The sequence below is a fragment of the Equus przewalskii genome, chromosome 26, assembly GCF_037783145.1.
Source record: "Equus przewalskii isolate Varuska chromosome 26, EquPr2, whole genome shotgun sequence".
NCBI classification, from domain to species: Eukaryota; Metazoa; Chordata; class Mammalia; order Perissodactyla; family Equidae; genus Equus; species Equus przewalskii.
The window spans coordinates 17,962,004-17,986,559 of record NC_091856.1 but is presented as its reverse complement, the minus strand read 5'-3'; the positions used below and the strand labels follow the sequence as shown (position 1 = coordinate 17,986,559).

At 39.5% G+C, this 24,556-nt stretch overlaps 1 protein-coding gene across 4 annotated transcripts in view; it reads left to right on the top strand.

The window, feature by feature from the left end:
- The window catches only part of FKBP15 (FKBP prolyl isomerase family member 15), a 53,182-nt gene that overhangs the window by 2,036 nt on the left and 26,590 nt on the right, over nt 1–24,556 (top strand). For all 4 annotated transcript variants that reach the window (XM_070595078.1, XM_070595077.1, XM_070595076.1 and 1 more), the window contains exons 2-11: nt 5,189–5,304; nt 11,427–11,511; nt 11,958–12,027; nt 15,417–15,491; nt 15,818–15,916; nt 17,558–17,707; nt 18,602–18,670; nt 20,007–20,153; nt 22,225–22,367; nt 23,113–23,170. In XM_070595078.1, coding sequence (XP_070451179.1) covers nt 15,489–15,491; nt 15,818–15,916; nt 17,558–17,707; nt 18,602–18,670; nt 20,007–20,153; nt 22,225–22,367; nt 23,113–23,170 — 669 coding nt within the window. In that variant the 5' untranslated portion in view covers nt 5,189–5,304; nt 11,427–11,511; nt 11,958–12,027; nt 15,417–15,488. The remainder of the gene's footprint in view (nt 1–5,188; nt 5,305–11,426; nt 11,512–11,957; nt 12,028–15,416; nt 15,492–15,817; nt 15,917–17,557; nt 17,708–18,601; nt 18,671–20,006; nt 20,154–22,224; nt 22,368–23,112; nt 23,171–24,556) is intronic.

Sequence of the window (24,556 nt, the reverse complement as noted above, 5' to 3'; positions counted from 1 at the left end):
TAACTGTAATTTACTGTAAATATATTTGCTTATTAATTTTTGGATATTCTTGATTTACATATATGACTGACTTGACTCCATTTAGGATATTCAAGCCTAATAGAAGTGGGAGTATTGGTGCTAGGATGGCTTTTTAGATGATTGATAATCTGTATTTCAAGTTTCCAGGCCTCTTAAAGTCCATGGTTAACCTAGAAATAGTAATCAGGAGGCTTGCTTTTATTTTTGTTTTTTGTTTGAGCCTTTTCCCCACTATTGTGACTTTAAAATGAAGAAATAGGTGAGTGCCTGCTAAGTGTCTGTTACTTGGCTTTAGCTAATGCAGACAGGAATAAGGCACAGTTCCTGCCCCTCAGAAACTTCCATTTTTGTATTAGAAGAAAATCAATCCAGTAATAATAATCACAAAGCATTTTTAAGGGACCAGTTATGTATATACCCGTTTTAGATTATATAAAAGTTACATGTAGGCATGGTAATGATAAATCACCAGTGGAGAGGTAGAAAAAAGGTAAATCTGGAACTGGTCATCAGAAGCATTTTCGAGTTCTGCAAAAGATATGGAAAAGCTTAGATTCTAATGTTGATTCTGCCCCCAGTTAGGAGTGTGACTTTGGACAAGTCACTTCCCATCCTTGGCTCTCCATATCTTGGCCTGTTAAATAATGGGATTTGCCCTGGATGATCCTTGAGACCTTTCCCAGTTCTGTGGTTTTGTATTTATGCTGATGTAAGTTCATAGTTGCAGGTCAGTTTGTGCATGTGTTGGGCATGCTTTCTCCCTTACGGGGGTAGCTGAGTTGAATCGACATTTTAAGGTAATAGAATGTGTGCACATGTATATAAAACATATATTGTGTACTTACTCAGTGCCAGACACTGTGCTAAGTAATATATACACATTATCATTTTTATTTCTCCCTACTACTCTGTGAGCTAGTTTCACTGTTGTATCCATTTTACAAATGGGAAATTAAGGCTCAGAGAAGTAAGTTGCCTGAGGTCACACAGCTAAAAAGCAAAAGAACCTGGATTTGACATCAGGCAAGCTGATTTCCACCAGACTGCCTGTGAGCCGTTATTATTATTGTAGGAGTAGCTATTTGATGCCACAGTTCATAAAAGAAGTACTTTAACAACAAAAAGAATTGCCATTTATTGAAACATACGACATAAATGTGTGTGTTATTGTTTATGATGAGAAAAGAAAAGGAGTATAAAACTAAGGCTAAATAGGGACTCTGGCAACCAAATACATTGGCTAACAATTACTTTTAAAGTATAATTAATACTGTAATGACTTTTTCCATGAATTATAAACATAGAGACGTAAGCCCGGAGTTAGCAAGCCCATTCTTTCTAACATAGTTAGGGAGATATGTACATTTCAGAACACTTAAAAGTGGAAAAATGTAATAATTGACAAGAAACTTATGCCCCTCAGTCTGTATACAGTTCATTTAAAAATATTAATGGAGGGGCTGGCCCCGTGGCTGAGTGGTTAAGTTCGCATGCTCCGCTGCAGGCGGCCCAGTGTTTCGTTGGTTCAAATCCTGGGCGCGGACATGGCCCTGCTCATCAAGCCATGCTGAGGCAGCGTCCCACATGCCACAACTAGAAGGGCCCACAACAAAAAATATACAACTATGTACTGGGGGGCTTTGGGGAGAAAAAGGAAAAAAAAAAAGAAAGAAATAAAATAAAAATATTAATGGAAAATAGAATTAATCTGAAAGATAATTGGATTGACCTGGCTTTTGGATTGATTTTGCAATCATCAATTGGCTGACCTTTAGGACATCTATGGAAATATAGTTCACCTATGACACTTTTGTCTTTCCCTTGAAATAAAACATGCCTGCAGAATTAAAATAGCAAATCCAATACCCATAGTTTAATGAAGCTAACACAGATATTGTTTTCTTATCAATTATCTGCGCATAAGCTGTTATATCTTAACTAGGTTCTAAGCTTTGTAAATTTTTCACTGTGTTAAAGGCATTGCCCAACTCTCCCAGAATCCTGTTCTTTTAGGGAATCTGCCCAGATTACCCTGGCTAAAAGGAGACGTCTTGGTCTCTTCTAAATTTCATAAGCTTTTGTCGATGTCTTATTTAGACCAGCACTGCTCTCTACACTTGCAACCTCATTTAAACCTTTTAGTCCTTTAAAGTAGGCATCGTTGGCCCCATTTACAGGAAACTTGAAAGAAACTTAAAGTACACCACCTTGAGGAAACAAGGTGATAGTTTCAAATCATATTAAATTTATTTTGCAAAATGTTAGTATGTAATATACATTAAAGTTGTTGGGGAAAAAGTCCAAAAAAAGTTGTTAGGGAGTTTCAATATTTACTTCACCTAAACTAAGGATGCCTCTGCAGAAGAGGAGCTCAGAGCTAGACTAGACTTTGAGTCTGTTTATTGGGCCTCTTACATACTAGACCGTAGGCAAAATATACAGGCAAGTGGTGATTATAATAAATAATCAGGGGGCCGGCCCCGAGGCTGAGTGGTTAAGTTTACATGCTCTGCTTCGCTGGCCCAGGGTTTCACTGGTTCGGATCCTGGGCGCGGACATAGTACCACTGGTCAGGCTGTGCTGAGGCGGCGTCCCACATAGCACAACCAGAGGCACTCACAAGTAGAATACACAACTGTGTACTGGGGGGCTTTGGGGAGAAGAAGAAGAAGAAGGAAAAAAAAAAAGTTTGGCAACAGATGTTAGTGCAGGTGCCAACCTTTAAAAAATAAATAAATAAAAATAAATAATCAATTACCATGATACCTCTATAGAGTATGTGTCTGCCTGTTATACATTCTCATATTACAGTTGGCAGCTATATATTATGTAATGTCTAATTCTCTTGTTAGGGTATGTAAATTCCTTGAAAATAGAACCCAGTTTTGCTCAGCGGTGTGTACCCAGCACTTAGCCCAGTGTGTGGCACATATTTCTTGAATGAATAAAGTATAGGGTTCTATAGGAGCCCCTAGGCAGATCATCTAACCTAGACTTTGAGATTAGGGGCAGCTTCCAGGGGAGAGGAGGAACCGGAAGAATGCTTCAGGCAGAGGGAACAGCGTATGCAAGGGCCGGAGTTTGGAAAGACCTTGCCTTATTTGAGAAACTAAAAGTACCTTGGTGTGGCTGTAGCACACACTTGGAGATGAGAAATGGACAGAGAGGAAGCTGGGGAAGTAAGGAGAGGCGAGGTCTTGCAGGGCCTTGTAAAGCTGTCTTGTGGAGTTGTTTTTTTTTTTTTTTTATCTTGGTAATATTGAGGGGTTATTGAGGGTTTTAAGGAGGAAAGAGAGTTGGTCAAATTTGGTTTTTAGAAAGACCACTGTGGGTGCAGTAGGGAGGAGGTAAGACCAAGGCAGGGCAATGAGTCGGGAGGTTGCAATATTTCAAGCTGATAGATGTGATGGTGGCCTGAACTAGGGAAGCGACAGAGAGAATGGGGAGAAGTGAATGGGTTAAAGAAATATTTAGCAAGTAAAATCAAATAGACTCAAGGATAGGTCATGAACCAGGGGGAAAAAGTCAAGGATGATGCCTAGGTTTCAGTTTTGGTTGTGGATGTTTGCAGAAAAGAGTTAACACAGTAGACCTGAGACTGTTACCCTTAGAAAGTCCTGTTTACAAGGTTGGCACTTGGCTGACACCTGGGAGCTTGATTGGCAAACAGTTCCCCACACTGATACAGAGCTTTCTGTAAATGATGAGTGCTTGCTGTTCCTAAACTGTCTGTACAAACAGTTGTTTGTACTGAACCTTGCTTTCCTTCCACAAGTCTAGAATTTTGGTACATGCTAGAGGGTTTCTATGTGACCAGCCTTCAATAAAAAACCTTGGGCCTGAGTCTTTAGTGACTGGTAGACCACACTTCACACATGTTGTTACAACTCATTGCTGGAGGAATTAAACTTGTCCTGTGTCACTCCACTGGGAGAGGACTCTTAGAAGTTTGCTCCTGGTTTCCCCGGGACTTGCCCCAATGCGCTTTTTCCCTTTACTGATTTTGCTGTGTATCCCTTCGTTGTAATATATCTTAGCCATGAGTAGTACAACTATATGCTGAATCCAGTGGTCCTTCCAGAAAATCACTGAACCTGTGCATGGTCTTGGGGACCCCGACACAAAATGTCATTCACCCAGAGAGGGAGCACAAGAATAAGAACGGGTTTTGCTGGGGCATTGCGGATTGGAAGATAGGAGCTCTGGTTTGGACATATTGCATTTGTGTTGCCTGTAGGGTATTTGTGTTGTCTGGCACTCAGGAGCAAATTCTGGGCGGGGGATACAGATTTGAACATCATCAGCATTTGAATAGTACTGGATACCAAGGTAAATGAAATTAGATTGCCAAGGGAGAGAGAGTATGAAGTCTCGGGGACATGGACACTTAAAGGTTGGGCAAAAGAGGAAGAGTCCAAGGAGTTAAATGAGGAGCCAGAGAGATGGGAAGACAACAAGAGAGGGATTCTGTTGGCATTTATTAATGTCATATTTGGGCCAGCCTCTCCACCCACCCCTACAGGTGTCCCCACAGAAATCAGGAGAAGAGTTTGTTTGAAGAACAAATTAGTTGACAGTGTTAAAAGGCAGCATGAAGGCCGAATAAGATAAGGACTGATAAACTGTGTGTAGTAACAAAAAGGTTGTTAGTGACCTTAGCAAGAGCAATTTCAGTGGAATGATTGGGGCATGAGTCATTGCAAGGGATGATAAAGGAATGGTTCTGCCTGTTAAATGAAATGATAAATGGGACCGTGTTTGATGGAATAAGTTTGTAGTACAGTTTTATTTCAGTTTAACCAACTAGTAAAAAGTAGGAAACTATGACTTGCTGAAGGCAAGAGTTTACAGTTTCAAGGGACCATAGAGAGCATCTGGACCAGTCCTCTCAATTTACAGATGCAGAAGCTGAGGTTCAGGAAGAAGAAATGCCTTGAGCAAAGTCCTGTGGACGTGCAAAGTCTGTGGACGTGCAAGGTCAGCTGATGCTGTTCACATCAGAAATACAATCTTGATTTCAAAGATGCTTAGCTGCCACTTTCAGTATGGAATGGTAGGATATACAGTCAAGGAGGTATTTGTTCAAGGTTAGAGGTGAGCAACTTTTATAACGATTCCAGGTTTGAGATATGTCCAATGAAATGACATTTTCATTTTCTACTAACAGCACCAGATTGGCTTCTCTCTTTGGACTGGATCAGGCAGCTGCTGGCCATGGAAATGAATTCTTCCAATACACAGCCCCAAAGCAGCCTAAGAAAGGCCAGGGAACAGCAGCAACAGGTAAGTTAAGAGGTTAGGATGGGCCCCTAACAGGTTACTCAGAAGGGTAAACAGCCTTTCAAAAGTGGTATGCCAGGTCGTCCATTCTTTTTTTTTTTGAGGAAGATGAGCCCTGAGCTAATGTCTGCTGCCAGTCCTCCTCTTTTTGCTGAGGAAGATTGGCCCTGAGCCAAGATCTGTGCCCATCTTCCTCTATTTTATATGTGGGACGCCTGCCACAGTATGGCTTGATAAGTGATGTGTATGTCTGCACCCAGGATCCCACTGGTGAACACTGGGCTGCTGAAGCGGAGTGCGTGAACTTAACCGCTACACCACCAGGTTGGCCCCAGGTCGTCCATCCTTGATCAGTCTGGCCAAGCTTACCACTAATGGTGTGTGCCTATCTAAGCTCTGAGATCCTGAATTCCGGCAGCTAGAAAGTGTGCCCTTTGTTGGAAACTGATGGAGGAGGGTCGTAGGCAAGCACATCTGCCCCATGTGGACGCCACTCTTCAAAACTCTGCACAGGGCACTCTAAGTAGGTTCTATCCCATGTTTTGGCTGGAAGGAAGAGCTGCTTTTCACTTCGTTCACCTGAATGGGTTAGGTGGATGGGTATAGACAGCGAATTTTTCCCAACTAGGTGATGCTCAGTGCTCTTCCCCTGTACCTTTCATCATGACGGACACAGGAAACATTGAATGAACATTTGTTGAATGAAGGGAGAGAAAGGGGCTAATGTTTCTAAAATGCCTGCTATATATCTGGTCTCAGGTACTTTACATATATTTTCTTTTTTCTTTTTTGGTTGAAGAAGATTCACTCTAAGATAGCATCTATACCAATCTTCCTCTGTTTTTCAGTATGTGGGCTGCCAGCACAGCATGGCTGTTAGCAGAGCAGTGTAGGTCCATGCCAGGGAATTGAACCCGGGCCACCAAAGTGAAGCATGCTGAACTTAACCACTAGACCACCGGGGCAGGCCCTATATATTTTTTCATATTTAATTCTCAGAACAATTCTGTGAAATAGGTGAGCTCACCACCATTTTAGAAGCTCAGAGAGGTTTAGGGACTTGATCAAAGTCATACAGTGGTAAGTGACAGAGTTGAAATTTGAACCTTGCTCAGTGCAAAGCTTTTCTTCTTGCCTCTATACTTTGCTGTATTTGAGTAAGAACCTGAAGAGGAGTGAGGGACTGATAGAAATTGCCCTGAGCAGAACAGTTGATGAGGGACATAAAATTAAATATTTATTGGATAAAGATGAAAGTGTTAAGTGCCTTTTGTGTGCTAGGCACAATGCTGGCACTGAGGATGTTGTTAGGATACTTAGGGTTGAATAATTGCCACAGATACCATGTGGCCTATAAAATCTAAGATATTTACTGTTTGGCCCTTTACAGAAAATGTTTGCTGACCCGCTGCTCTAAATCTTACCTGTCCCTTTTGGCAGCTTTGCTGTGGATTGCTGGTCCTGTTCTCTAAGCTATCACTTGGCTGAATTTCTAGTAGGCTATGCCTTTACATTTCCTCTGGCACATCTCTTCATCAGCAGTGTGCTTCTGACTCAATTTAAAGTGGTTGAGTTAATGGATGTGGATGAAAATAACCTCAGTTCCCACTGAATGAAGTAACTTAATTTTTTTAATCAGAAAACAGCTATGAGTTAATTATACTTTTAAAGGGGAATTATAGAGGCATTTCAACTTAAAAAAATTACCTATACAGTCTTATGTGGGCATTTACAAATAAAAAAATGAAGTAGTGGGCCCTGCCTGGTGGTGTAGTGGTTAAGTTTGTGTGCTCCGCTTCGGCAGCCCAGGGTTCTCGGGTTCCGATCCTGGGTGTGGACCTATACACCACTCATGAAGCCACGCTGTGGAGACATCCCACATACAAAATAGAGGAAAAGTGGCATGGCTGTTATTAGCTCAGGGAGAATCTTTCTCACCAAAAAATAAATAAAGTAAAAAAATAAAAAGCAATACAGGTGGCCCTCTCTGTTCAAAGAACGTTTATATGAGAAGTCTTTGTGAGGAAGATGGCTACAGTGTAGTTCTTGAATCTTTTCAGATCTCAATGTAAAAATGGAAAGAGCAACTAGATATAAAAGACAAACCTGTGGATGATATTTACAACAAAACCAATTGAAGGGGCTGGCCCCGTGGCCGAGTGGTTAAGTTCACGCGCTCCGCTGCAGGCGGCCCAGTGTTTCGTTAGTTCGAATCCTGGGCGCGGACATGGCACTGCTCATCAGACCACGCTGAGGCAGCGTCCCACATGCCACAACTAGAAGAACCCACAACGAAGAATACACAACTATGTACCAGGGGGGCTTTGGGGAGAAAAAGGAAAAAATAAAATCTTTAAAAAAAAAAAACAACCAATTGAAAAAGAATCCCCATGAATCCCCAAACACAAGCAGATATGGACATACCACTAACAGCCACGAGGCCTGCATGGTATCAGTATTTGCATGGGAAAAAACAGGGAAGCATTGGGAGGATATCTGAATCTGAGAAAGGAGGACCCAAAATAGTCAACAGGTCTCCATGGAAAATATGGCAGACCAAGTGAAACTGGAAAGCATTCTGCCCACTTAGAGGGTACGTACAAGGGGTGGATGACAGGAGGACTGAAAGAACTGGAGCTGTTTTGCTCCCATGAACTTTTGAAATTCACCCACTGTGGTGACCTTCCAGGACAGGTACTCACACTGAGAAGAACCTGCTGGGAGTGGAATTGAAACTGAGAATAGGCATATTAGAGTCGAAGGAGAGAGGATCAAATCAAAGTAGGCATGGAAATAGAGTTAGGAAGTCTTGGGAGGAAGCCACCCTATTTTTGAACTCTATATAAAAAAAAAACAGAAGAGGGACCTCTGGAATTAGGAAAGCCATGCTGACCCACACCTCCTTCTAAAAGTTCAGAAAAGCAAATTTCACTTAAAAATGAGCAACAGAACAGTGTCAGAGTCTAACTCTATGCAAAGTTATTATAAGAACAGGGAGAGCAAGGAGCAGAATAATATCCTTATAGACAGTGAGAGTTCTCTTCTGTGAGAATGTCTCTTACAAATTGATAAAAGCTACAGCCACCTAACATTAAGAAAATAATATAAGACATGAAATGAGAACGTAAATGAGAATTAGAAAATCTCAGAAGTAAGTGACAGGACTCAGGTGAGAATTAGAGATGTAAGAAAAATTGTTTCAGAAACAAAGACTAAAATAGAAGGAATACAAGAATTAATAAATATAACAGATTATGCCTTATAATTCGGCGCTCTCACTGCTTTGGCAGCCTGGGTTCATTTCCGGGAACCACACCACCTGTCAGTTGCCATGCTGTGGTGGTGGCTCACATGGAAGAACTAGAAGGACTTATAACTAGGATATACAACCATGCACTGGGGCTTTGGGAAGGAAAAAAAAAAGGAAGTCCTTGTGAGTAGAGAATTCAAGACTGTACAACCGTCATTTCAGAGAGGAAGAAATGTTACACCAATGAGAAGGTCACATGATTGTGGGCATCTAATTCACTCATCCCTCTAGCAAATCCACGACCGACCTTCCATCTCCAGGGCATTAGGTAGGGAGATGAGTGTACGGGGAGAAGCTGAACGAACCTGAAGGAGGTTGCTAGACCGACCTGGGAGACAGTAATTTTTCTCAGTGTTTCAGACTTGGCCTGCTAACCTAACTCTGGCCTTAGTTACTTTTTCTTTCTGTCGTACACTGCTTAGCAGGAGAAAAGTTCTATCGTGGTATTACATACAGCTGGAAATTGCTAATGAATTCAAAACTATGTCGTAGGTTTTTACAAAATGATAAGGAAAACCAGGCTAGGAAAATAAACAACATAAATGGGCAGTTCATCAAAACAAATCTATAGAAAGTGTTAAAATGTCTGCTTCCTTCTAATCAATAAATGCAAATGAAAACAACAATGAGATGGCATTCCCTTTTCTCTACCTCCCTCTTCCCCTTGGTAAAGATTTAAAAAGATTATCCTCTCTTGCTGCCAGGGTTGCCGAGCTGGTATACTCATACTGCTGGTGGGAGTGGAAACTGGTATGGCATTTCGCAAGGGCATTTGGGCAGGATGTAACAAAACTTCAGAATTTTTTACATTCCTTCACTTCATAATTCTATTTCTAGGAATTTAGTCTAAGAAAGTAATTAGAGATGCATATAAAAATGTGTGTTTTAGGGCCAGCCCAAGGCTCAGTGGTTAAGTTCGTGCACTCTGCTTCGGTGGCCTGGGGTTCACCCGTCTGGATCCTGGGTGTGGACCTACGCACCAGTTATCAAGCCATGCTGTGGCAGGCATCCCACGTATAAAGTAGAGGAAGGTTGGCACAGATGTTAGCTCAGGGCTGATCTTCCTCAACAAAAAGAGGAAGATTGGCGGTGGATGTTAGCTCAGGGCTAATCTTCCTAAAAAATAAAAATGTGTTTTAAGGATGTTCACCATAGCATTATTTATGATAGAGAAAAATTGGGAACAGTCCAAAGACATGTCAAACAGTAGGAAATTGGATAAATTCTAGTAAAGTTGTAATGTAGTATTTTATGTAATCACAAAAAAACATTTTTAGGACTATTTTGTCTTTGTTTTGGAGACTGTTTTGAAGAGTATAAGGAAATGTTTATACTAAGTGAGAAAAGGAGGTTGTCAAATCATATCATTAATTTTGTTTAGAAAAATATAAGAAAAAAGCCTGTGTGTATAGAAAAAGGACTAGGAATAAATACATCAAATTATTGACATTTATTTTTTGGGTGTTGAGATTACAGGTCATTTTTCTTTTCTCTATGTGTTTCTATATTTGCAAGTTTTCTATCATATTCGTGTACTCTATAATCAGAAAAAAATGTCAGTACTGTTAAAAACTGAGTAAATTTTAAAGATCTTATTGGCTTTATTTAACAATTCGTGAATCACACAGCATCCAATCTAGCAGAGAGAAAGGAGCTCTGAGGACCTGTGCAAAATGAAAGACTTATAGACCGACTCGGGGGGGGGGGGAACAAGGAGGTTGTACTAGGCAAATAAGCAAGTTGGTTATTGTGAGGTTACATTCCTTTAGGGGATGGCGGGAGTCTATCGGGCAGATTACCAAACTGGTGCTGATCAGGTGATTCCTGATTGACTGGTTTAAGATTCCATTTCTGGGAGAACCGAAACTGTAAGTCCTGGTTTGGTGATGTGGGAGTTAGTATAAGTGACTCCATTTGGGACCTGTTGTCTTGTTTTTAACAAAACAAACAAAAAAATCAAACAAGGATACTTTTGAAAATAAATTCTTAGTTATTACATCCATGCCAGTGTTCTTACTAGTCTTCCATCAACGTATTCATATGGAGAGTGTAATATGCGATTTACTCTAAATATACTATTTTAAAACGTCAGTGTTACTCTATACCACTGCAAAAGTTAAGTAATTGATGTGATCTGAATGTCATAAATTTTCTACCCGAGAAGTAAGGAAAGAGGAAAGAACTATTTTTATTATTACAGTTGTCAAAATGTTGGAAGGAGAAAAGAAAGTAGATGGAATTTGAGCTTACGTTCTAGCCAGTGCTTCTTTTCTAGCCCAAAGACTTGTTTGGAGTGGAGCTGGAGTCCTGGGTTCCAGTCCTAGGCTGGCTACTATCATCGTGTGAGGCACTTGCTGCTTGGAGCCCCAGTGTCTTCACCCCTAGATGAGGTTACAGGACTGTCTTGTTGATCCAATGAGGATAATGGTCATGAAACCATTATACCACTAACTGTAAGGTGTAAAGAAGAATTTTGAAGCTGCTTTAATGGTTAAAATCAGTTTCAAGGGGCTGCCGTGTGGCCGAGTGGTTAAGTTCGCCTGCTCCGCTTTGGTGGCCTAGGGTTTCACCGGTTTGGATCCTGGGTGCTGACACAGCACTGCTCATCAGGCTTTGCTGAGGCAGCGTCCCACATAGCACAGCCAGAAGGACCTACAACTAGAATATACAATATATACTGGGGGGCTTTGGGGAAAAGAAGAGAAAACAAAGATTGGCAACAGATGTTAGCTCAGATGCCACTCTTTAAAATAAAAAAAAAAATCAGTTTCAAGCAAGAAATGAAGGACAACTTTGTTTTCTTCTTCATTTTCAGGAAATCAGGCAACACCAAAAGCAGCACCCACCACCACAGGCACTCCCACCATACTGTTTGCAGCAGTAGTCCATGCATATCGATGGTAAGCAGCTGAGAAGGAGTGCTTTCTGCAGCTGGCAGGCGGGAGGGTGGGTTAAGCCCCTATCTTTTCCCTGTAAGCCTCTGTTCATTGCAAAATGGCTCCTCAGTCCTTCCATAGACAAAGTATCAGTAATGCTTTTCAATATTTCAGTTGGAGAATTCTGCACATAAAACTTTGAAGTGCCATTATCCTGTCTTCTCTCTCTAGGAAGTGCTTGTATCCTCAACAGCTGCCTTTCTAAGTGCTCAAAGGAAGCCACTCCACTGAGCTATCATGAATAGTGAATTTAAAGAGTAAAGAAGTTGTGTAAGAGCTTTGAATTATGAACTGCTCACCTCTGTCTGTTTCTAGAGGCTGAATGACTAGATACGCCACTTCTATATGGCAGAAAAAGAAGCTGCTTCTACTTAAAGTATTAATACCTGTTGTTTTTCTTGCTTCTATAGCGTAAATGGTCAATACATAAAGCAGGGCAAGTTTGGTGCTGCAGTCCTGGGGGACCACACAGCCAGAGAGGTGAGAATGCCCCTACGTCTCATGTACATTCAGGTGTCCCATGTCATACCGACGAGCTGGTTTTTATCCCAACTTGCCCCATGTCTCATGTGTCAGAGGATTAAGATGATTGTTTGTATTGAATGTGAATTTTTAGTGTCAGGTATACAGTAATGTTTATAGTCACATTTTGCTGACTTTTGTGCATTAAAACAAATCCGACCACTCAAAATCTTTGTTTCACCTTTGTGATATGGACTTAGCTTAAGAATTTGGAGAGTTTTGGAGTAAACCATTTACCAAGGACATTCCTTTGTTAGGTAATAAACAACACTGAGTGTACTACCGAGAGCATTATGTCTTTAAGCTGCATGAATGACCAGCGTTTGTCCTTTGAAAGTTTGATTATGAGATGGGCAGTTGATCACACTGTATAATGTTGGTTTGGGTCAAAGAGAAGAGGTAGCTGGAAGCCCTGGAACTGATTTACTTGTGGGTTGTATCTAGCTTCAAATTCTGCTCCAGAAAGTTTTGAACATGGTTGAAATAAGTATAAGAAATTACAGAATTTCAGAGATCCAGAGACCATGGAGTCCATCCTCCTCAGAGACTCTGAGACCCAGAGAGATAAGATGACCTGTTCAGGGTAACTAATACAATAGACAATTTCATTATGGAAATTTGGAAACACCTATAAAAATAGTGGGACTAGGATAATGAACTCCCAGATAACCATTGCTGAGCTCTAACAATTATTTTAGTCTTGTTTTGTCTTAACTCTTGCGTGTTTTCCTTCTTCCCCTGCTGAGATTATTTTGAATAAATCTCCAGCATGTAATTTTAGCTGTAAATATTTTAGTATGTATCTCTAAAAGATAAGGATTTTTTAACATAACCATTATGCCGTTATCACACCTAAAAAACACCCACAATAATTCTTTGATCTCACTCACTACTGTTAGTGTTCCAATTTCCGATTCTCTCTTTTTTTCTTTTTTTTTTTACAGTTTGTTTTAATCAGGATCTATAAGGTCCATACATTGCAATTGATTACTGTGTCCCTTTAGTCTCTTTCATTCTCCCATCTGGAGGTAAATAATGTCTGGTTGTCTCTCATTTTGTCATGTTAGCAGCCATCAATGATTATTATCTAGATCTGTTCATTCATTGGAGGTTGCCATTTGGATTTTAAAAATCTGGTGTTGGGACTTCACTACCTAATAGAATGTAGTACTTTGTGGCAGGCAACATTCCCACCGTAACAACTGTAAAACAGCAGATAAATAGCAAAAATTCGATTTTAAAATTCGTTGGAGAGCTGTGGAAATGATGAGGAATAGATGAATAAAATTTTAGAGAAGAGCCAATGAACTGAGTGTTTCCTTCCCTTGAGACTTTTGCTGACACCTGGGAGTAGACTAAGCCTCAGGTATGGGCCAGACAGAGAGAATACTGGGGGGAAGAGACATTGGCAAAAAACTAGAGGAGCTCCAAATACAAGGTGGTTTTTTTTTCCATGGAACATTTGCTGAGTTCTGGGATGGTGTGGAAGTCCAGGGGCTGTGCCGGAAAGGCAGAGGGAAACATCTGCAATCTTGTGGTGCATGAAGTCCTCCTATAGTGCTGGGACCGGTAACAAGCAATAAGCAACAACCTTTCTCTGAATACGTTTGCTAGATTTTGAACTTCCTGGAGAGGAAGCTAAAGAACGCAGCTCAGAATCTCTGATGGGCAGAACTTTCAGGACTGGGGAGTCAGAGACCTTCCAGGCTCTTAATCCAAAGCCTAGGAAGATGATGCTTGAGAGCAGGGACAGCCCAGAGGTGGGAAGGCTCTGAGTAACCTGCATCCTTCCCTGACCAGCTCAGTCTGTCTATAGTTGAATTGGATTAAAGTGATCAGCCCCTCACTCTAGCTACCTAACGTGGGATAAGGAAAGCCCTTTCTGGTGCAAGATTGTATATGAGCTCCCATAGTCTCTCCCTCCCCTCTGAGGTTGAATTTTAATTATTTGTTTCCCTACAGTTTTGTGTGTATGTGTATAGTAAATATATATGAAACATAAAATTTGCCATTTTAACCATTTTTAAGTGTACAGTTCAGTGGCCTTAGTTACATTTATAGTGTTGAGCAACCATCACCACTATCTATTTCCACTTTTTCATCATCCCAAACAGAAAATCTGTAACCCTTAAGCAATAACTCCCCATCCCCCCTTCCCTTATCGTCTGGTAACCTCTAATCTACTTTCTGTTTCCATGAATTTGCCTATTCTAGATATTTCATATAAGTGGAATCATTACAATATTTGTCCTTTTGTGTCTGGCTTGTATCACTTAGCATATTGTTTTCAGGATTCATCCATGTTGTAGCATGTATCGGAACTTTTTTCCTTTTAATGGCTGAATAGTATCCCATTGTGTGAGAATAACACATTGTTGTAAACAATGTGTATGTGTATAAACAGTTTTGTTTATCCATTCATCAGTTAATGGACACTTTGGTTGTTTCTACCTGTTGCCTATTGTGAGTAATGGTGCAATGAACACCGACATACGAGTATATGTTTAAGTCCTTGTTTTCAGTTCTTTGAGGTATATACTAGGAGTGAAAATTGCTGTTATGTGGTAATTCTATGTTTAGCTTTTTGAGGAACTACCAAACTATTTCCACAGCAGCCGTACTGTTTTACATTCCTACTAGCAATATATGAGGGTTCCAATTTCTCCACTACCTTGCCAACACTTCGTTATTTTTCCATTGATTTTTTTTATAGCCATTCTAGTAGGTGTGAAGTGGTACCTTATTGTGGTTTTAATTTGTATTTCCCTAATGACTAATGATGTTAAGCATCTTTTCATGTACCTGTTGGTCATTTGTATATGTCTTAGTTACCATTCATACAAATGAAAACACCAGTGAAATAAAGACTTGCTGATGACAGTTGAAGAGTAAAGCCACAGGGGCCGGCCGCATGGCCGAGTGGTTAAGTTCGCACGCTCCGCTTCGGTGGCCCAGGGTTTTGCTGGTTTGGATCCTGGGCGCGGACATGGCACCACTCATCAGGCCATGTTGGGGCAGTGTCCCACATGCCACAACTAGAAGGACCCACAACTAAAAAAATATATACAACTATGTACTGGGGGGATTTGGGGAGAAAAAAGCAAAAAAAAAGATTGGCAACAGTTGTTAGCTCAGGTGCCAATCTTAAAAAAAAAAAAAGACCACAATGAGAAGAGATTAAAATGGATAGTCAAAGGATAGAATTTAAAATCCAAGCTTTAAGAGGTGAATTGAGTTTTGAGTTTTATGCCTCTATGAAGCACCACCCCTGACATCTTACTGCTCATTTTGTGTTGCCTTTTGACTTCTGTTCTCTTTTTTTTCTGCCTGTCTTTGCTTGAGTACAGTATAAGATTCTTCTTTATATCAGTCAACAGCAGCGAGTTACTGTTGCCAGAATTCATCCGAACTTTGAGCTAATGGTAAGACTTCCCATGTTGGAATTAGTTCCTTTGGGATAGGTTTATAGCAGAGACTGGTGTGTGCATAGCTGGCAGGAATTAGATCTGCTTCAGCCCTGGCTGTCAGAGTGGATATCCTAAGAGAGCCTCTCGGAAAGGTCTCTTGTCTGCCTTGTGGGAATGTGGACTAAGGGGAAGTTGGTGGAGGGTGGGAGGAAGAAGAACGTTCCCTGATATCTCTCTTTGGGGTCACCTGAGTCAAGGCCCTTCTGTGTGGGTTCAGGCAGTCAGATTTAGCTGCCGTGCTGCTCTTGGTTGAGTTATCCCACCGTTTCTCCTTTCCCCAGGTTCGGCCCAATAACTATAGCACCTTTTATGATGACCAGAGACAAAACTGGTCCATCATGTTTGAGTCAGAAAAGGCTGCTGTGGAGTTCAATAAACAGGTAATACCATCTTATTCTTCCCATGAAAATGCAAGCACTAGTCTAGATTTCCCTTGATTTTAGGAAAATATATGGAAAACTTATAACCTGCTATATTTTGTTAGTGACAGGCACTAAATTTCTCACCTGAGCTTGTTGTATTTCAGGGAAATAATAGGAACACTTATTGAAATTGCTCGAAAATGAGACTTTAAAGAGAAAAAAGGCTAAATCTAAACTGACTTTTTAAAAAACATTTTCCACTTCATAAATAAGGAATAAATAAAGCTATCTTTTAAAAATAGCGTTTTAAAAGAATTTTTAAAAAGTTACTACATGATCACTGTAGAAAATTTAGAAAAACATTTAAAAAAAAACCACTCATAATCTTACTACCCAAAGTAACCACTAGTAACATGTTATGTTTCTTTTTTTTAATGCATAGTATACATAGTATGTACATAGTAGATACACCCTTTAAGAATTTTATATCCTGCTTATTTTATTTAACAATGTATAATGCATCTTTACCCACTTAATGAAGAATTATCTGGAAACAGTTTTGGAAGGTGCATAATACAAGTGTTCTTTAATTTATTTAGCCATTCTCTTACTTTAGGCATTTAGATTGTTTTCAGTCTCTGAAATAAATGATACTATAGTGACCATTTTTGTGTATAATTCTGTGTCCTTTTTTCTCTCTGATTATTTTCTAGGGTAGATTTCTAGAAGTGAAAGACTGAGTCAAAGGTTTCAAGTATTTTTAGGTTCTGTATATACTTTGTATATACTTTGGCACACTACTATTCAGAGAGATTGTACTATTTCACATTTATATCAGTTCTCTTTGCCAGCATTTAGAATTATCCTTTTTTTTCCCTTTTAGTCTTAATTGCTTAATAAAAAATGACATCTCATTGTTTTAGTTAGCATTTATTTGGTTACAATAACGAAACTTTTTTAAGAAAATGAGTAGCAAGTTTCCAATGTATATGTTAAAACACTGACTATAGAATACTTAAATCTTATTTACTTAATATTGTAATGCTTAATCTTGTCTAAGATTTGTGCTAAGACAATATGGCTAAATCTGTAGGGTAAGGGTGGAGGTAGGAATTCTTGGAATGCAATATGGTTTTGTAAAGGGCCTTTTTTCTAGTTTATTCTTTTTAGAAATGCCTTTTGAAATTTTTTTAGAAGCGTCCCTTCTTTCATAGGTTCCCAAACACTGAAGCAGTAAGTCAGTATAGTAACGGTGGCTCATGTTTATTGGGTACTTACTGTTATTTGCCAGGCACTGGGCCAAGTACCCTCCATTAGCTTAGTCTTCATAACTGCCCTAGGAGATATACAAAGCTTTTATCTCCATTTTACAAAAAGCCTCTATGAAATGAAGTTCACAGAGAGGTTAAGTTATTTGGCCAAGGTTACAAGTTAATAAGTGGCAGTGCCCAGATCTGTACCCAGACAGTCTGACTCCAATGCCATACTCTTAGGCACTTTGATTCTGGGCAAGATTACTGACTTTCGAATGATTTACTTCCAAACATCTAATCGGTTTTCTTAGGGGTTGCCACTGTTTAGAAAAGAGCATTAACAATAATGGGATGAGTACTTACTGAGCTTAAACTAAGTTTATGCTGCTTCGATTTCGTCGCGCAGGTGTGCATTGCCAAGTGCAACAGCACCTCTTCCCTGGATGCAGTGCTCTCGCAGGACCTCATTGTAGCAGAGGGTCCTGCTGTAGAAGTTGGAGATTCCTTGGAAGTGGCCTATACTGGCTGGCTCTTGCAGAATCATGCGCTGGGCCAGGTAAGAAAACGTACCCTGCAGGTTCTTTTGTAATTTAAATAGCATGAGGGCTATTCAAGCGTAAGGTGTTATTACTGTGAATTGCTGCTGTTGGCAAATAGAAATCATTTAGTTGTCCTGCTTTAGTCACTACAACTGCTTTTGGGGCATAGTCATGAATTGTTAGTGTGTAAAATCTTCTCAGTGCTACTTGTCTCTTCCGCTTAGAGAGAATGGAAACTCCAAGTGTCCTTTCTGGTAATTGTTCACATGTATGTCTTGTCCTCCTATACCAGTTTTAAACTTGAATATATTCTTATGAGATTAGGTCTTAAAACTTCTGTTTAGACCTTCCTCACAGCTGTTTCTCTGTTTTTCTTATAGTAGATACTGTAAGTAGATCGGGCTTGTTGTGTTTTAATGTTATTAAGCCCTCAAAAGCAGTATGGTATTATAGAAAGAACTTTAGACTATGAGTCAAAAAAATGTGGATTCACGTTTCAATTTTATCCTAACTTGACCTTGTCAAGTCATTTAAGCTCTTAATTTTTTTTCCCCATCTGTGAATGGAGGTCAGTGGTACTTATGCTGCTTCCTTGGCAGGATTGGTGTGAGCATCAGATAAGATCATTTATTTGAGAAGTCTTTACAGATGAAAATGCTTTTAAATACTTGGTGGTAGAAGTTTATGTTTTTCCAAACCTGGAAGTCTTTGCCTCAGAGATATTCAGTGTGATAACACTCTTTAGCCATGATGTGGTCCCTTCTTTTCAGGTCTTTTAAGAACAATTTTTCCAGCATGTTTGACATTCCCTATTCCAGAAGTACTGTGCTGGTATGTGCTAAGTTGGATGTTGTAATGATTATTATTATTTTTGAAACTGGCTGACTTCATGTACTTTGATAACATTGCAGGTTTTTGACTCCACTGCTAACAAGGATAAGCTGCTTCGCTTGAAATTAGGATCAGGGAAAGTCATCAAGGTAAAGGTTTAACTGTGTTTTTCTATGGATTATCAGTTGTAGTGGGCTTCATTTACATTCAGTTTTGTTAAATTTCTAACCTGGCTGTATTTTCTGAGAGTCTGCAAAGGATGTGTAAAAAGTCGTATAACATTGTGTTACATTATCTGTATTTGGGAGATTTTTGCCTATGAGATGATATATTGAAGAATGGGTACCTGCCCTTTCTTTTTCATCCTGTAACTCTGGGGAAATTACTAAATCCTTCTTATAGCCTAATAAGGAAAGAGGGGAAACTGTTTCTTCTAGCAATGTGTTATAATGGGTGGTTCTTGTCTCCCTGGAATGCTTGGGACCAGCGCTTTGCAACCATTGTGGGAAACAACCACGACACAGTGGGAGGAATGACGGCATTAGCGTCTGAGGCCCTGGGTTCACCTTGTGAATTTTTTCTTTACCAGTTGCGCAAGTGTGTTATAAAGTAAAGAGTAGTTTACACGTGTGGGCTATAATTGTGTCGGGATATACTGATGCATTGTGAAGTACTCATTCATCCACGGGGCAAAAAGTGTGTCTTCATAGCATTGTTTATGACTCCTTTTCCCAGAAGCCTTTGGAGACTTGTTTCTGTAGACCCTTAAAGCTGGATAGTCTAGTGTTGAATCTTGGCTTAACAGTGTACCGACTGTCTGATCTTGGGCTAGTTTCTTAACTTCCCTAAGCCTCAGTTTTCTCATCTGTAAAATGGGGGTAATGCTACTAACCTCATGAGGTTGTTTTAGGGATTAAACAACATAATATGAGTAAAGCACTTACCAGAGCATTTGGAAAAATATGTTTAATAAATGATAGCTTTCATTTCTCTTTTAATTCCAGTCTTATATTCCTCCCAATTTTTCTCATTACCTAAGATAAATATGTTTCATCCAGTCCCGGATATGCTGGCTTTTACAAGTGAATTTAGAAGCAATACAGTCACATGCCATATAATGACGTTTTGGTCAACAATGGACCTCCTTTACAGTGGTGGTCCCATAAGATTAGTGCCATTTGGCCTAGCTGTGTGGTAGGCTATACCATCTAGTTTTATGTGAGTACATTCTATGATGTTCGCGCAACAGCGAAATCGCCTAATGACAAATTTCTCAAACCATGTCACTGTTGTTAAGTGATGTATGACAGTATTCTAGATATTCTTATAACGAATGGAGGGAGGGAGGAATATTTGAACTTGACCTCTCTCCCGGGATCCAAACCTGAAAGTGTGGATGAGTGAAACCTGATGATCCTATACCCCATTTTGTCTTATGAGGAAGTTTGTGTCTGATGAGCTTCTCCTCTTCTCCGATTCCTAAAGAGCTGGGAAGATGGAATGCTGGGCATGAAAAAAGGAGGGAAGCGGTTGCTTATCATCCCTCCAGCCTGTGCTGCTGGCTCTGAAGGGGTAATAGGATGGACTCCATCAACAGACTCTATCCTCGTGTTCGAGGTGGAGATTACGCGGGTGAGTGAAATGGTGGTGTGTTGGGTTGATACGTTCTCTTTGCTAGTTGAGTAAAATGAATAAATAAATATATTTGAGAACAGGTTCTGAAGACGTCTGTCTTTTTTTTTAAGTAGAAATGGTATAGTTGGAAAGAACAGCAGCTTTGGAATCTAAAGACCAGCGTTTATGTCCTTCCTGGCTCGCTATTCAGAGTCTAGAAGAGGACATGCCTGAGCAGATCACTTCTCTACACTAACCTTCTTTTTATTTTGTCTATAAAATAGTGGTTCCTACCCAATGTACATACCTTTTGACTTAGTAATTCCATGGCTACAAATTTATCCTATCAATATGTTTACATAAGTATGCAAAGGTATCTACAGATAGATGGATAGATAGAGATATATAGTTTCCTCCCTCTGTCACATTGTTTGTAGTAGTAAAAAACTGGAAACAACTATGTCCGTTATTAAGAGACTGGTTAAGTTATGGTTTTTCATAAAGTGGACTTTTATGTAGTTCTTAAAGAATATCCAAAAATCTGTTAAGTGAAAGAAGCAAGTTGCAAAACAATATGGATAGTATGATCTCTTGTGTGTACATGTGTGTGTGTACACACACATATACAAACATATTTGCGCAGTCTTATATACATATGGCTGTATATATACATATGAATACATATATATGCCCATACATTCATAGACAGTATCTGGAAGCATTAAAAGTAGTTTTCTCTGGAAAATGGAAATGAGGTTCAGAAACCTTTATTTTTGATATTCTACCCTTTTGTACCTTTTAAAAATTTTATCATGAATATGTATAATTTCTGTAATAAACTTTGTAACAAATTGTGGTTAATTAATGCTGCTCCCTCCTAAGAAAAAAAAAGACCCTGTTTGCTTTATGCTGTGATTGTTAGGTCCAAATGTGATAGTGTTTGTTACTATAAACTATACAATACAATGCAAATAAAAGATATTACGGTCATCTTCATTGTGGCTGTTGTTCCTGCTACAACAAAGGGTATGCTTTTCTTCTCAATGGGCCTTTCCTAATTGGACACCTTGTGTCTGTGGGGCCATTCCAGCCCTCTGTCACTAACATGCTTCCAGCTGCCCTTTTCACAACTTTAATATTCCCTCTCAATTTTCCTTTGAGTTTGATGAAATCATGGTTGGTGATAGATAACAAACCAATTTGAATCCATCAAGACTGGCATTTTGTAAACATAGGAAAAAAAAAATCTATTTTACCAATAATCAACGAATTACAAATTAACATTGCTTATTAGATTGACAAGGCTGATACAGAATGATAATACCCAGTGTGACAGGAGTGTTAAGAAAGACTGATATACTGCTTGTGGAGTATAAAGTAGTTCACATTTTGTGGTGTATATCAGAATTCTTAAAAATGAACAAAGCTTTTATATAATAATTTAACTTGTGTGAATTTATACTTTGGAAATGATTATGTGCAAAGATATAGATGCAAAGCTATTCATAGAAGTATTGTTTGTGATGGGAAAAATTGGAAATAAATTGAAAGTCCAACAACTAGGAATTGGTGAAATGTATTTTGTAATAACATAGATATTTATGACTTCTGTTCCCCCGATCCTTTGAAGACTTTTTCCTGTAGATAATAGCAGTTAAAAGCATGACCTTTGAAGTTAGACGTAATCTTCAGTAGTTGAAAATGATGTCATAGATTAATCATTTAGTAACATGGCAATGTGTTAACGTATCAGTGAGTGAGCAAAGCAGGTTGCAAAACAGTATGGCCCCATTTTTGTAAAAAATATACACGCACACAGATAGATATACACATCCAAAGGTAATATAAATGTGAAATACTACATCCAAAATTCTGATAATGTTATTGCTTAGTAGGTGGATTGCAGGAGACTGTTATCTTTTTCTTTCTTTCTTTCTTTCTTTTTTTTTTTGCTTATCTGCATTTTCTGATTCACCTGCAGTGAACAGATAATGACTTATGTAATGGAGAATAAGTAAAAAGAAGGGAGGATGGAGGGCGACGGGTGCTTTTTTGTAGCCTTTTCCACCTGTCTTTGATCTTTCCTTAGGTCAAATTTGCCAGAGATTCCGGCTCTGATGGGCACAGTGTTAGTTCCCGGGATTCGGCGGCTCCTTCTCCCATACCTGGTGCTGACAGCCTCTCTGCTGATCCTATTGTGTCAACACCCACGTCGGCGCCTTTCAAATCAGGGTAAGATACTGGAGTTGTAGCAAGCTCTTTTATTGTCCATAGAAATGATTCTTAGAGGGGTTCAGAAATAGGGATACAATTGAAAAGTAAAGTAATTTTATTTATTTATCGTTTTGAGGAAGATTAGCCCTGAGCTAACATCTGCTGCCAATGCTCCTCTTTTTGCTGAGGAAGACTGGCCTTGAGCTAACATCTGTGCCCATCTTCCTCTACTTTATATGTGGGATGCCTACCACAGCATGGCTTGACAAGCGGTGCCATGTCTGCACCCGGGATCCAAACCAGTGAACCCTGGGCCGCTGAAGCAGAATGTGCACTTAACTGCTGCACCACCGGACCGGCCCCTAAAATAATTTTAAATAACTAGGGGAAAAAATGGGATGAGGGAAATGGGGAAAACACTTGCATCAGGTTTTTCTGACAAAGGATTAATATTCATAGTCTATAAAGGCACGAACTCAGATATGTAAGAATACCTGCCAAACCCTGAAAGAAAATTGGGCAAAAGGCATAATGAACAAAAAATATGTACCCAAGGAAAAAACTATAAATAATAAGCATGAGTGGAAAATTGTTAATCTTTATTAGCTTTCAGAGATTATACAAACTAAAGAAGAGTTCAAGTTCTGTTTTGCAGCCATTAAATTGGCAAATATTTTCAAAAACAGTTTGTTTATCCAGTATAATCTGGCCTTGGAATTATGGATTTTGTATTCATCTCAGGATATATCTTCCTTGCTTGCAGGGAGCCAGCTCTTCGTGCCAAATCTAACTCCCTCAGCGAGCAGCTTTCTATGAACACAGTGAGTATACGAGTCTGTCTCCCTTGCCCCCGTTTGCTGAGAAGGTTTCGTGCGCCTAGGGTGTGGTCACTTAGAGGGAAAAGAAATGTCAAGAACAAATGATTCAGGCTTTATTTGTTCCCCTTACTTGGGAGTCAGTGTAGATCAGCCTGGGCTTCTGCAGAGACAGACCTGGCTCCAAATCTTTATTCTTACAAGCGTGTGGCCTTGAGAAAATTCTCTAACTTCTCTGGTCCTCGGCGTCTTCATTTTTAAAATGGAATGATTCTCACAGCCCCTTTATAGGGTTCTTGTGATTTGGTTCCAAAGCACTGAGCTCAGAGTCTACATATAGCATGTCTTCAGTCATTCTCGAGATTTTTATGAAGTTTAAGTGAAATAATGCCTGTGGAGTTTTTAGTATTGTGTCGGGCATATTGTAAGAGCTCAATTAACATTGGCTCTTGTTATTATCCTCATTACTGCTAACACTACATATCTTCATCCTTTCATTCTCTCAGAGGAATTCTGTACTAATTCACCAGCTAGTTGGCTTTGAGCAGATCACTGGGCCTCTGTGTTTGCCCAGGTGTAAAGATGAAAAGACTAGCATACTGTCGTAGTAAAATGTGGATCTGAATGCCTTTAGGAGGACGTCCACTGTGGTTTGTGTCTGCCCTGCCTGGACCGTGAAGGCATGAGTTTGCTACCTGCAGACGAGGTGATAGCTGAAGCACTTGAAGTTCTGAAGCTCTGTGGCCTTCACCTGCCACACTGGGAAGCGGGATAATTGGAGTAAAATCGATGGTTAATTTCTCTCCAATCCTAGTTGACTTGTTTGTCTTCAGCCCAAATCAGGAATTTGGCAAATCAAAGCAAATAATTGATCAAATATATATAAAAAGTGACCTCCTAAAGCCAGAAGGTTCAACCAAGAAAGAAGAAAATTGAAAAACACTTACAATCTCATATCTTTGAACAACCACAAAAATTGTTCAGCATTAGTTTTGTTGTACTCTCTGGACACAGTTATTTTTGTCACCTGTTTCTAAGCTGCAGTAACTTCTGGTAGACTAGTGATCTCTAACCTTTTTTTATTTCTTTTGTTTTTTCACAGTTTTGTTTTTTTAATTGAGGCAAAATTCAGATAACAAAATTAACCATCTTTTGTTTCTTTTTACATTTAAGTTTTCATTTTTTGTTTTGAACAAGTAATTATATGCATATGGTACAGTTATCAAAACAAAATAACAAGATGCACTTTTTGAGAAGACTCACTCCCACCCCTGCCCTCATGTACCCCCTCCCATCTTCCCCCCTACTTAGGTAACTGCTTTTATTAGTTTCTTATATATTCTCTCACTTTCTCTATGTAGATGCAAACAAATAGGAATGTATATTTTATTT